This window comes from Procambarus clarkii, chromosome 27 (assembly GCF_040958095.1).
Source record: "Procambarus clarkii isolate CNS0578487 chromosome 27, FALCON_Pclarkii_2.0, whole genome shotgun sequence".
In the NCBI taxonomy this organism is placed as follows: domain Eukaryota; kingdom Metazoa; phylum Arthropoda; class Malacostraca; order Decapoda; family Cambaridae; genus Procambarus; species Procambarus clarkii.
In genome coordinates this window covers 38,287,842-38,301,687 of record NC_091176.1, presented here as the reverse complement: position 1 = coordinate 38,301,687, position 13,846 = coordinate 38,287,842, and the positions used below count along the sequence as shown (strand labels likewise).

The following is a 13,846-nucleotide window of genomic DNA, read 5'->3' as shown; positions in this document are numbered from 1 at the left end:
GAGGCTCCTGTCTAGGGCGTTCCCCTTATATCGTTCGTGGAGTGGCCTGACCAGCGTTGCAGGTCCGGAACCTGCCAGCAGAGCCCCTGCTGGATTTGTGGTTGACGGCCTCCACGGCGGTGCCCCCCAGTGGATCTGTGTTTTGGCTGACCTGTGGCCAGGGTAAGCTCAACTTCTCAGAGAATTCGTTGTGTGGCCACGAAAGCACCGAGGACTCAGCACCGAGAGAGAGCGAGGATCCATAGTCTTCAGCAGAAGACTACAGTGTATTTCCCCTGTAAATAAGTGTTTATACCCCTCCCCCTGTGCACTCTTTTATAACTTATTTATTTATTTGGTGATGGTGAATTACAATCTTAAGTTCTTAACTTTCTTTCCCTTCCCCCTTTAAGTTACTTGCGTCACGGATCACATGCCTTGATAGCCACTACTGGCTTGGGAACGGATATATCTTCCTCTAACAACATCATAGTAAGAACCCCGTTGCGTCCCGAGAGGGCCGTAACATAATTGGCATCCCCAGCGGGATCCGTCCCCTTGTTAAGTATGTTTAACAGGGGTGGTGAAGTGGCGTAATCCCTGTATATAATTCCCCCTGTGTGACGATTGTGACGTTATACGTCCTGTGCGGTGCTCAAGTGTGACTAAGTGCGATATCGTGCAGTGCGGTGTTCGCTGTGATTAAGCGATTAAGTGCAATATTGAGTAGTGCGGTGCTCAGTGATTCAGTGCAATATTGTGGAGCGAAGGGTTCGCTGTTATTAAGTGCGATATTGCGTTGTGTGGTGCCCGAAGTAATTACGTGTAATATTGGCAAGTGCAGTGTTTGGTGCGATAAAGTGCAATATTGACGTAGAACAGTGCTCGGTGCGTTAAGTGCTAACGTGTAAGTGGTGTGTTAAGTGCTAAGTGTTCCATCTGTGACAATGGCAGAAAAAGCTACCATCGATGATCTGGACGATGTGCAGGCTTTTCTGAACAGAGAGGACTGTCTTGCCAGATTAAAGTATCTGAGCAAACCAGAACTAGTGCTAGTTAGTGCCTACTTGGAGATAAAGATCCGTGCCAGTGATTCCCGTGTGGAGATCTTATCCAAGGTTCACCGGCATTTGAAGGCCGAAGAAAAGCAAGAAAGTGAGGCACTAGGTACTAAGGAAAATGAAGAAGTCGCCTCCGCTGAAAAGGAAGATAAAGGCAGTGACATTGGCAGTGATGCAGGTGAGCTAAATATAAGTTTGCTCACAGTCAAAATGCGCGCCTTAGAAATAAATCGCGAGATAGAGTGGAAGAAGTTAGAATTAGAACGAGAATTAAAAGATAAAGAATTGGCGATGAGGTGTTTAGAACTAGAACGAGAAGAAAGAAGAGAAGAACGAGAAAGAGAAAGAGAACAGCGAGAGAGAGAAGAAAACGAAAGACAGAGACAACATGAACTAGAAGTATTACGATTAGGCGCTGGACAGAGACAAACTGGAGCAAGCAGTTTCGATCCGGTAAGAAACGTCAAAATGGTCCCCAAATTCAATGAGAGGGAAGTTTCGAAGTTCTTTGCAGCCTTCGAGAAAGTCGCTGCCTCTTTGGAGTGGCCAAGGGAGAATTGGGCCATCATGATACAGTCAGTCTTGACTGGGAAGGCCCAAATCGCCTACTCTACGTTATCCCTTGACGACTCCAGCGATTACGACAAGGTGAAGAAGGTTGTGCTCATGGCTTACCAGTTGGTACCTGAGGCTTACAGGCAGAAGTTTAAAAACCTGAAGAAGACCTCAGAGCACACTTTCACCGAATTCGCCACGATCAAGGAGCAACTTTTCCAGGAATGGTGTGCCTCTCGGAAGGTGGAGACCAAGGAAGACCTCGAGCAGCTGATTCTGCTGGAGGACTTCAAGGATTGTTTGTCTGGAGACCTGAAGACGTACTTAGAGGAACAGCAGGTAGAGACCTTGAGTGTGGCAGCCACCATGGCTGAAGAGTACATCCTGACTCATAGGCCATCTGCTAAGTACGTCCCAAGGAATTACCAGCGCCGGTTTGACAGACCTCATGACGAAGAGGAAAGACCCGTCCCACAAAGTGCTAAGAAGACGCCCCCAAGTAGCCCTCGAAGAACAAGTCCTAGCAGTCCGAAACACCGGAGCCCGAGGAGGAATATGGTGTGCTGGACTTGTGGGCAGAAAGGGCATGTAGCTGCTAGGTGCCGAGGCAGAAGAGGTGGCAGCGCACGTAGGGAGGTGATGATGATGAGCTGTGTAATACCACCAGCAGGAAGCCAGTCGACGACGACGCAGGAAGAACCCAGATTGTTTTCCCCTCACACTTCAGGCGGGTATGTATCGAGTGATCATACTGGTAGATCAGTTGTAGTGCTCAGAGATAGTGGAGCAGCCCAGTCCCTGATCGTGAAGAGCTCGTTACCCGAGGGAGTAAGTGTGGACGAGAGACAACAGGTTGTCCTGGTTGGGTTTCCTAGGACGCAGTATATCGCCCCCTTAGTGCCAGTACATCTCGACTCTCCTTATTTCAGCGGCACATGTGCGTTGGCAGTAGTCGATACCCTCCCTGTGGCTGGGATTGACGTGGTACTAGCCAACGACTTGGTGACAGATTGGAGCATCAATCTTCCCAAGGTCGTGGACGAGTCAGCCGAAACAGCAAGGTCGGAGGTGACAACAGGCAATGGTAATGTCCAGGTAAAGACAGACCCGGATTGGAGTGTGTTTAATCCTTCCTCTCACCTGCAGATCGACGATATTCTAGCAGAGACTTCTAATTCTTCCCTCGACAAGAAACATGAGGTTATGATGGCAGAAGTACCTGAGCAAGAAGCGAGGCCTTGTGTGCAAGCACCCACGGATACCGAAGAGTCTGGAGTGAAGGCACCCGTGTACTTGCAGCCTGGCAAAGTACAATGTATGCTGAACCGGCCAGAGATTCCCCAGACGTCGGAGGTATGTGAGGTATGTGCAAAGTTTCTAGTGCCCTCTTTGGTCCAAACCAGGCTAATGAATGTAGCCGGCTATGGACATTGCAGGCTCAGGAGGCTTATCCCTCAGGTAATCAAATGTTTCTTAGCGGTATTTTTTATTCTCGTTTGTGCTCTCAGTGAGGACCGGTGGACGACCCGACGAATGATGGCTCCCATGAACATCGTGAAGAGGTCCCAGGGATTAGAGACATGCACTGCAAGTGTTGCAGTTGAAGAAGGGACCTGGAAGGTGATGGTTGATACAGGAGGTACGACATATGATAATATGAGTGACTGTTTCCGGCAGGTTGACACCCCCCGCGTGATAGCTGAGCCTCAAAACAGCATTATACGGAACGTTGGTCGACCTGACGTGGGCAGAGCGAATGCCATCTTCGGTGTGCAAGCAGCCCTGTTGAAACTAGGTGTAAGCCTAGTAGAGGTGTATGCAGTAAGTATTGACTTACCCACTGTCGCTATCACTCTGAATTATCAGACCCCTGTATTCCAGGTTCCTGTCTCCCTGAAGGACCATCGGACCGGTACCAGAAATGCCGTCTGTGATCAGCCATCATCGGTGCCACGACACAGGGAAGTGTCGAGTCGCCCCAGATCGTGTCTACACCGATCCCTACTCGAGAGGTGTGAGATTATGCTCCGGATTAACATCTCGGTGGAGGTGTGGAAGATTACGCCAGGCAGGACATTGCCTTACATCTGCAAGTTTCCTTTGTGCCGGAATTGTCCAGTAGGACAGTTCTGTGGACGAGACAGCCTCGCCATTCCAGTATAAGTAAGTCCATTTGGAGTTGTGTCGCCGTACTAATTTGGTTTGTGTTTCTTTTTATAGAACCCCAAACCAAATTCTTTTTGGTGGGGAGGTGTTACGAACCCGGATCCAGCGTCCGAGCACGGAGCAGTAACGACCGCGCCATCTGTGGGTCAGCTCCCGAAACCCCCGCCAAACGGACGACGACACCTGGTGAGGACGGCGAATACTGGCCACAAGGGCCAGTTTCCAGTCCTGTTCAGCGCTCAACACAGCCGCTGCTGACCTCTGGTGAGGTGGTGCTCAGACACCAGCGCCATCTATGGAGTGGATAGGTGGGCGTTTGTGTCTGAACCTGTAAGTGAGGTGCCTTACTGTGTCCCAGTTATTGATGACGTGTCTGCTTACAGAGCCGACCTGGGACTGCTGTGATGGACGTGGAGTCAGTCTACCCGAGGCAGCCGTCTCCATACCTTGTACTTTGCTGCAGCAGTTGTGAAGTCGTCCCCCCGGAAGAACACTGTGGTGTGTTACCCTGCCAGTGGAGTGGCAGTAAAAGGATTACCCGGGACCGACTGTTGGAGACGATCATCCACTGGGGTATTAAGGACAGGAGAGTGATTTGTGGTGTCACACGAGGCTCCTGTCTAGGGCGTTTCCCTTATATCGTTCGTGGAGTGGCCTGACCAGCGTTGCGGGTCCGGAACCTGCCAGCAGAGCCCCTGCTGGATTTGTGGTTGACGGCCTCCACGGCGGTGCCCCCAGTGGACCTGTGTTTTGGCTGACCTGTGGCCAGGGTAGGCTCATCTTCTCAGAGAATTCGTTGTGTGGCCACGAAAGCACCGAGGACTCAGCACCGAGAGAGAGCGAGGATCCATAGTCTTCAGCAGAAGACTACAGTGTATTTCCCCTGTAAATAAGTGTTTATACCCCCTCCCCCTGTGCACTCTTTTATAACTTATTTATTTATTTGGTGATGGTGAATTACAATCTTAAGTTCTTAACTTTCTTTCCCTTCCCCCTTTAAGTTACTTGCGTCACGGATCACATCCCTTGATAGCCACTACTGGCTTGGGAACGGATATATCTTCCTCTAACAACATCAGAGTAAGAACCCCGTTGCGTCCCGAGAGGGCCGTAACAAAAACTATAATTATTTTAAATTTCCTTTGCTTTTGTTGTTACATTGGAATTGATTTCGATAACATAACCCCAACACCCTACAGGACCCCCTTCCCCCTCCTCCAACACTCTACAGGACCACTCCCCCAACACCCTACAGGACCACCGCCCCCCCAACACCCTACAGGACCCCCCCCCAACACCCTACAGGACCACCGCCAACACCCTACAGGACCCCCTCTCCCCCCTCCAACACTCTACAGGACCACCCCCCCCCAACACCCTACAGGACCCCCTTCCCCCCCTCCAACACTCTACAGGACCACCCCCCCAACACCCTACAGGACCCCCTTCCCCCCCCTCCAACACTCTACAGGACCACCCCTCCAACACCCTACAGGACCCCCTTCCCCCCCTCCAACACTCTACAGGACCACCGCCCCCCCCCCCCAACACCCTACAGGACCCCCTTACCCCCCCCTCCAACACTCTACAGGACCACCACCCCCCCAACACCCTACAGGACCCCCTTCCCCCCCTCCAACACTCTACAGGACCACCCCCCCCCCAACACCCTACTGGACCCCCTTCCCCCCCCCCTCCAACACTCTACAGCACCCCCTCCCCCCCCCCCCCTCCACCAAACACCATGAAAGTGATAGCGAAGGAAAATTCGAGAGAGCGAAGGTCATATCGAGACATCAAATTTGGAAAGTTGTATACAAGCCATTCGAGATGGTCGGCCAGTTATTGCTTAGGATGGGGGGGTCCCCCCTACTCCGTGAGGGAGGGTTCTGGGCCCCATGGGGGGGGGCGTGGATTCTTAGATCTTTTGAGGGGTAAGGGGGGGGGGTGTTCTTTATCCGTTGGGGGGTGGGAGCCCAGTTCTGGGGTGTTCATGGTGGGACGGATTCCTAGTTCCTTCTTCTATTTTATCTCATTTATTCTCTAACTCAATCCCGTCATCTCATGCCTTTTCTCTCTCTCTCTCTCTCTCTCTCTCTCTCTCTCTCTCTCTCTCTCTCTCTCTCTCTCTCTCTCTCTCTCTCTCTCTCTCCTCCCCGTCCACTCCTCTCTTATAGCTTCTCCTCTGACTCCTCGTATCTTCCTTTACACTCCAGTTTACCCTTCATTTCCATTTCTCATATATTCTCTCTTTAAACTCTTCCCATATTTCTTCCAATATTTGACTCTTGTCGCCATTAAACCCTCCCCCTCTTTTATCCTCCATTCCTTCCCCCTGCTTGTCTACCCCCTACCTCTCTCCCCTCTCCCTTCCCTCACACCTCTTCTCTCCCCCCCCCCCCCCTCCTTCCCTCCCCTCGGTAGCCTGCATGACGTCCAATTTACCCTACTGATAAATTCCCCAGTTTTTTGTGAGTGTTCACAGTTAAGATTCAGTCCAAGACCTTCACACGCGAACCATCCCAGAGCCTCGACCACAGCCCCGGAACGACCTCCCTGTCAGCCGAGATCACTCCGCGTCCAGCATCCGACTTGCAAACTAAAAAAAATACAGAAACCAAAGCAACAAATACACGAAACAATAGAGGGTTCACGAACGCGTCAGGGCGTCTGGATTCGAACGAAAGTCTCCGAGACAGGAACACGGGAGGGAGGGAGGTGTAGGTAGGTGGGTAGGGAGGTATGTAGGTAAAGGGGGGTGAGTGGCCCTTCCAACTAGAGGAGCAAAGATCGCGCCAAACACGACTCCAGCTCTGCGTCCTGCATACAAACGCCCAAGATGAAGAAAATTTAATTTCACGCCTCCAAAATGACTTGTCCCTCCGTGGTTTGACTACCAGATGCAGGGAGAGGGAGAGGAGGCAGAGGTACACAAGGAGGGAGGGGTGAGAGAGGGAGGGGGGAGAGGTGAGAGAGGGAGGGGAGAGAGAGGGAGAGGGAAGGGGAGACATGCAGGGAGTGTGACAGGAATAGCGAGGTATAAAAGGCTTCGTGAGATAATTGTTGATAGTCCTAATGGTTCTTGAGAGGCAGTCGATAGTCCTAATGTTTCCTTGAGAGACAGTTTATATCCCATCGTCTGACCTTATCTTTCAATCCCTTTTTATAAAGAACTTTATTGAAAAGAACAACAAAAATTATACATTCCTATGAATACTCTGTATCTATAATTGTCATGTGCCCTCTCTCTGGTTCAGTTCCTTCACACATGGTAAATATTGTCATGTGCCCTCTCTCTGGTTCAGTTCCTTCACACATGGTAAATATTGTGTCCTGGTGTTGATTGTCTGTATGTAAATACCTTGCATGTCGCAATCAGGTCTCCTCTGGGTGTCCTTTTATCTCGCCATATGAGGCGCAACGTTATTTGCTTAATTTAATATTTCGTTCCATTTATTTCTGGCTCCAACCTTGTGGCACACCCCGGGGGTTATGGCGCACCTTTCCTCTGTGGCACACCCTGGGGTTATGGCGCACCTTTCCTCTGTGGCACACCCTGGGGTTATGGCGCACCTTTCCTCTGTGGCACACCCTGGGGTTATGGCGCACCTTTCCTCTGTGGCACACCCTGGGGTTATGGCGCACCTTTCCTCTGTGGCACACCCTGGGGTTATGGCGCACCTTTCCTCTGTGGCACACCCTGGGGTTATGGCGCACCTTTCCTCTGTGGCACACCCTGGGGTTATGGCGCACCTTTCCTCTGTGGCACACCCTGGGGTTATGGCGCACCTTTCCTCTGTGGCACACCCTGGGGTTATGGGGCACCTTTCCTCTGTGGCACACCCTGGGGTTATGGCGCACCTTTCCTCTGTGGCACACCCTGGGGTTATGGTGCACCTTTCCTCTGTGGCACACCCTGGGGTTATGGCGCACCTTTCCTCTGTGGCACACCCTGGGGTTATGGCGCACCTTTCCTCTGTGGCACACCCTGGGGTTATGGTGCACCTTTCCTCTGTGGCACACCCTGGGGTTATGACGCTCCTTTCCTCTGTGGCACACCCTGGGGTTATGACGCACCTTTCCTCTGTGGCACACCCTGGGGTTATGGCGCACCTTTCCTCTGTGGCACACCCTGGGGTTATGGTGCACCTTTCCTCTGTGGCACACCCTGGGGTTATGACGCTCCTTTCCTCTGTGGCACACCCTGGGGTTATGACGCTCCTTTCCTCTGTGGCACACCCTGGGGTTATGACGCACCTTTCCTCTGTGGCACACCCTGGGATTATGACGCTCCTTTCCTCTGTGGCACACCCTGGGTTATGGCGCACCTTTCCTCTGTGGCACACCCTGGGGTTATGGCGCTCCTTTCCTCTGTGGCACACCCTGGGGTTATGGCGCACCTTTCCTCTGTGGCACACCCTGGGGTTATGGCGCTCCTTTCCTCTGTGGCACACCCTGGGGTTATGGCGCACCTTTCCTCTGTGGCACACCCTGGGGTTATGACGCTCCTTTCCTCTGTGGCACACCCTGGGGTTATGGCGCTCCTTTCCTCTGTGGCACACCCTGGGGTTATGGCGCTCCTTTCCTCTGTGGCACACCCTGGGGTTATGGCGCACCTTTCCTCTGTGGCACACCCTGGGGTTATGGCGCTCCTTTCCTCTGTGGCACACCCTGGGGTTATGGCGCACCTTTCCTCTGTGGCACACCCTGGGGTTATGACGCTCCTTTCCTCTGTGGCACACCCTGGGGTTATGGCGCACCTTTCCTCTGTGGCACACCCTGGGGTTATGGCGCACCTTTCCTCTGTGGCACACCCTGGGGTTATGACGCTCCTTTCCTCTGTGGCACACCCTGGGGTTATGGCGCTCCTTTCCTCTGTGGCACACCCTGGGGTTATGGCGCTCCTTTCCTCTGTGGCACACCCTGGGGTTATGGCGCACCTTTCCTCTGTGGCACACCCTGGGGTTATGACGCACCTTTCCTCTGTGGCACACCCTGGGGTTATGGCGCACCTTTCCTCTGTGGCACACCCTGGGGTTATGACGCTCCTTTCCTCTGCTTTATTAGCTGTGTGTGTGTGTGTGTGTGTGTGTGTGTGTGTGTGTGTGTGTGTGTGTATGTATGTAAGTCTGTGTATGTGTGTGTGTGTATTTGTGTGTGTGTGTGTCTGTGTATGTGTGTGTGTATGTAAGTCTGTGTATGTGTGTGTGTGTATTTGTGTGTGTGTGTGTGTGTGTGTGTGTGTGTGTGTGTGTGTGTGTGTGTGTGTGTGTGTGTGTGTGTGTGCGTGCGTGCGTGCGTGTGTGTGTGTATGTGAGTCTGTGTATGTGTGTGTGTGTGTGTGTGTGTGTGTGTGTGTGTGTGTGTGTGTGTGTGTGTGTGTGTGTGTGTGTGTGTGTGTACTCACCTATTTGTGCTTGCAGGATCGAGCATTGACTCTTGGATCCCGCCTTTCGAGCTATCGGTTGTTTACAGCAATGACTCCTGTCCCATTTCCCTATCATACCTAGTTTTAAAAGTATGAATAGTATTTGCTTCCACAACCTGTTCCCCAAGTGCATTCCATTTTTCTACTACTCTCACGCTAAAAGAAAACTTCCTAACATCTATGTGACTCATCTGAGTTTCCAGTTTCCACCCATGTCCCCTCGTTCTGTTATTATTACGTGTGAACATTTCATCTATTTCCACTTTGTCAATTCCCCTGAGTATTTTATATGTCCCTATCATATCTCCTCTCTCCCTTCTTTTCTCTAGTGTCGTAAGGTTTAGTTCCTTCAGCCGCTCTTCATATCCCATCCCTCGTAACTCTGGGACAAGCCTCGTCGCAAACCTCTGAACCTTCTCCAGTTTCTTTATGTGTTTCTTCAGGTGGGGGCTCCATGATGGCGCGGCATACTCTAAGACGGGTCTCACGTAGGCAGTGTAAAGCGCCCTAAAAGCCTCCTCATTTAGGTTTCTGAATGAAGTTCTAATTTTCGCCAGTGTAGAGTACGCTGCTGTCGTTATCCTATTTATATGTGCCTCAGGAGTTAGATTAGGTGTCACATCCACTCCCAGGTCTCTTTCTCGAATCGTTACAGGTAGGCTGTTCCCCTTCATTGTGTACTGTCCCTTTGGTCTCCTGTCACCTGATCCAATTTCCATAACTTTACATTTACTGGTGTTAAACTCCAGTAGCCATTTCCCTGACCATCTCTGCAGCCTGTTTAAGTCCTCTTGGAGGATCCTACAATCCTCGTCTGTCACAACTCTTCTCATTAATTTTGCGTCATCCGCAAACATTGACATGTATGATTCCACTCCTGTAAACATATCATTTACGTAAATTAGAAAGAGGATTGGTCCCAGCACCGATCCTTGAGGTACTCCACTTGTTTCTGTTCGCCAGTCCGACTTTTCGCCCCTTACCATTACCCTCTGGCTCCTTCCTGTTAGGTAGTTCTTCACCCATACTAGGGCCTTTCCGCTTACTCCTGCCTGCCTCTCAAGTTTGTATAGCAGTCTCATGTGCGGTACCGTATCAAAGGCCTTTTGGCAGTCAAGAAATATGCAGTCTGCCCAGCCTTCTCTGTCCTGCCTTATCCTTGTTACTTTATCATAGAATTCTAAAATGTTTGTTAGGCATGATTTCCCTGTCCAGAACCCATGTTGGTGCTTGTTTACAAACCCAATGCTCTCCAGGTGCTCAACAAGTCTTAGCCTAATTATTCTTTCAAGTATTTTGCAGGGGATGCTTGTCAGTGATACGGGTCTGTAGTTAAGTGCCTCCTCCCTATCACCTTTTTTGAAAATCGGTACGACATTTGCCTCCTTCCAGCAACTGGGCAATTCTCCCGACATAAGTGACTCATTAAAGATCATTGCCAGAGGCACGCTGAGAGCCTGCGCTGCCTCTTTAAGTATCCACGGTGATACTTTGTCTGGTCCAACAGCTTTATTTGCATCCAGTGTTGTCAACTGTTTCATTACATCCTCTGCTGTCACCTCTATATCTGATAGTCTTTCATCTTGGGTAATCTCTTCTAACAATGGGAGCTGCTCAGGCTCGGTTGTGAACACTCCATGGAATTTTGCATTCAGTACCTCGCAGATTTCCTTGTCGCTTTCTGTATATGCCCCTTCTGTTTTCCTCAGTCTTGTCACTTGGTCATTTACCGACATCTTCCTTCTTATATGGCTATGTAGTAATTTTGGTTGCTTTTTCGCTTTGACTGCAATATCATTCTCATAATTTCTTTCCGACACTCGTCTTATGTTAATGTAATCATTCCTAGCTCTGTTACATCTAATCCTGTTGTCCTCTGTCCTTTGTCTTCTGTACTTCCTCCACTCCCTCCAGCTTCTCACCTTTGCTTCCTGACACTGTCTACTAAACCATGGGTTATTATATTCCCTCCTGCTTTTTTCCTTTATTGTTGGAATAAATCTCTCTTCAGCCTCCTTGCATTTCAATATGACTTGGTTCATCATACCTTGCACTGTTTTTCCTCTAAGTTCTTCCTCCCACTGCACTTCTCCCAGGTAGTCCCTTATCCTTCTGTAGTCCCCTTTTCTGTAATCAAGTCTCCTTTCCCGGACCTCTTGTCCTTTGGTCACAATTTTAAGCTCCATCATGTAGTCAAAGACTAGGACACAATGGTCACTAGCTCCTAGTGGTATTTCATGTTCCAACTGCTCGATGTCTTTTACATTCTGAGTGAAAATGAGATCTAATAGGCTGGGCGTATCCCCTCCTCTTTCCCTAGTATCTTCTTTCACATGCTGTGTTAGGAAATTCCTGTCAATAACGTCTACCAGCTTCGCTCCCCAGGTCTCCTCCCCGCCATGGGGATTCCTCGTTTCCCAATCTATCTCTCCGTGATTTAGGTCCCCCATGACCAGCAGCTTCGCTCTCATTCTATGCGCTAAAGTTGCTGCCTTCTGCAGTTCATCTATACATGTCTTGTTGCTGTCCTCGTACTCCTGCCTGGGCCTTCTACTGTTTGGTGGAGGATTGTAGAGTATCAAGATTACAATCTTCTTCCCATCCACTGTGTGTGTGTGTGTGTGTGTGTGTGTGTGTGTGTGTGTATGTGTGTGTGTGCGTGTTTCTGTGTGTATGTGTGTGTGTGTGTATGTGTGTGTGTGCGTGTGTGTGTGTGCGTGTGTCTGTGTGTATGTGTGTGTGTGTGTGTGTGTGTGTGTGTGTCTGTGTGTATGTGTGTATATGTGTGTGTGTGTGTGTGTGTCTGTGTGTGTGTGTGTGTGTGTGTGTGTGTGTGTGTGTGTGTGTGTGTGTGTGTGTGTGTGTGTGTGTGTGTCTGTGTGTATGTGTGTGTATGTGTGTGTGTGTGTGTGTGTGTGTGTGTATATGTGTGTGTGTGTGTGTCTGTGTGTCTGTGTGTGTGTGTGTGAGTCTCTGTGTGTCTGTGTGTGTGTGTGCGTGTGTGTGTGTGTGTGTGTGTGTGTGTGGTGTGTGTGTGTGTGTGTGTGTGTCTGTGTATGTGTATGTGTGTGTGTGTGTGTGTATGTGAGTCTGTGTATGTGCGTGTGTGTATTTGTGTGTGTGTGTGTACTCACCTAGTTGTACTCACCTAGTTGTGCTTGCGGGGGTTGAGCTCTGGCTCTTTGGTCCCGCCTCTCAACCGTCAATCAACAGGTGTACAGGTTCCTGAGCCTATTGGGCTCTATCATATCTACACTTGAAACTGTGTATGGAGTCAGCCTCCACCACATTGCTTCCTTATGCATTCCATTTGTCAACCACTCTCACACTAAAAAAGTTCTTTCTAATATCTCTGTGGCTCATTTGGGCACTCAGTTTCCACCTGTGTCCCCTAGTGCGTGTGCCCCTTGTGTTAAATAGCCTATCTTTATCAACGCTGTCGATTCCCTTGAGAATCTTGAATGTAGGGATCATGTCCCCCCTAACTCTTCTGTCTTCCAACGAAGTGAGGTTCAATTCCCGTAGTCTCTCCTCGTAGCTCATACCTCTCAGCTCGGGTACTAGTCTGGTGGCAAACCTTTGAACCTTTTCCAGTTTAGTCTTATGCTTGACTAGATATGGACTCCATGCTGGAGCAGCATACTCCAGGATTGGTCTGACATATGTGGTATATAATGTTCTGAAAGATTCCTTACACAAGTTTCTAAAGGCCGTTCTTATGTTAGCCAACCTGGCATATGCTGCTGATGTTATCCACTTGATATGAGCTTCAGGGGACAGGTCTGGCGTGATATCAACCCCCAGGTCTTTCTCTCTCTCTGACTCTTGAAGTATTTCATCTCCCAAGTGATACCTTGTATCTGGTCTCCTGCTTCCTACTCCTATCTTCATTACATTACATTTGCCTGGGTTAAACTCTAACATCCAATTGTTCGACCATTCCTGCAGCTTGTCCAGGTCTTCTTGAAGCCTCAAGCTGTCCTCCTCTGTCTTAATCCTTCTCATAATTTTGGCGTCGTCAGCAAACATTGAGAGGAATGAGTCTATACCCTCTGGGAGATCATTTACGTATATCAGAAACAGGATAGGTCCAAGCACAGAGCCCTGTGGGACTCCACTGGTGACTTCACGCCAATCTGAGGTCTCACCCCTCACTATAACTCTCTGCTTTCTATTGCTTAAGTACTCCCTTATCCACTGGAGCGCCCTACCAGTTACTCCTGCCTGTTTCTCTAGCTTATGCATCAACCTTTTATGGGGTACTGTGTCAAAGGCTTTCCGACAGTCCAAAAAAATGCAGTCCGCCCATCCTTCTCTTTCTTGCTTAATCTTTCTCACCTGATCATAGAATTCTATCAAGCCTGTAAGGCAAGATTTACCCTCCCTGAACCCATGTTGATGGGTTGTCACGAAGTCTCTTCTCTCCAGATGTGTTACTAGGTTTTTTCTCACAATCTTCTCCATCACCTTGCTTGGTATACAAGTTAAGGACACTGGCCTGTAGTTCAATGCCTCTTAATTGTCTGTCACCCTTTTTGTATATTGGTACTACATTAGTAGTCTTCCATATTTCTGGTAGGTCTCTGGTAGGTAGGTAGGTGTGTGTGTGCGTGTGTGTGTGTGCGTGTGTGTGTGTGTGTGTGTGTGTGTGTGTGTG

The 13,846-nt window shown here is 49.9% G+C and overlaps 1 protein-coding gene across 1 annotated transcript in view; it reads left to right on the top strand.

Moving 5' to 3' along the window:
- The window catches only part of LOC138369245 (caldesmon-like), a 78,702-nt gene that overhangs the window by 50,499 nt on the left and 14,357 nt on the right, over window positions 1-13,846 (top strand). The window contains exon 2 of the mRNA XM_069332184.1: window positions 969-1,218. Coding sequence (XP_069188285.1) covers window positions 969-1,218 — 250 coding nt within the window. The remainder of the gene's footprint in view (window positions 1-968; window positions 1,219-13,846) is intronic.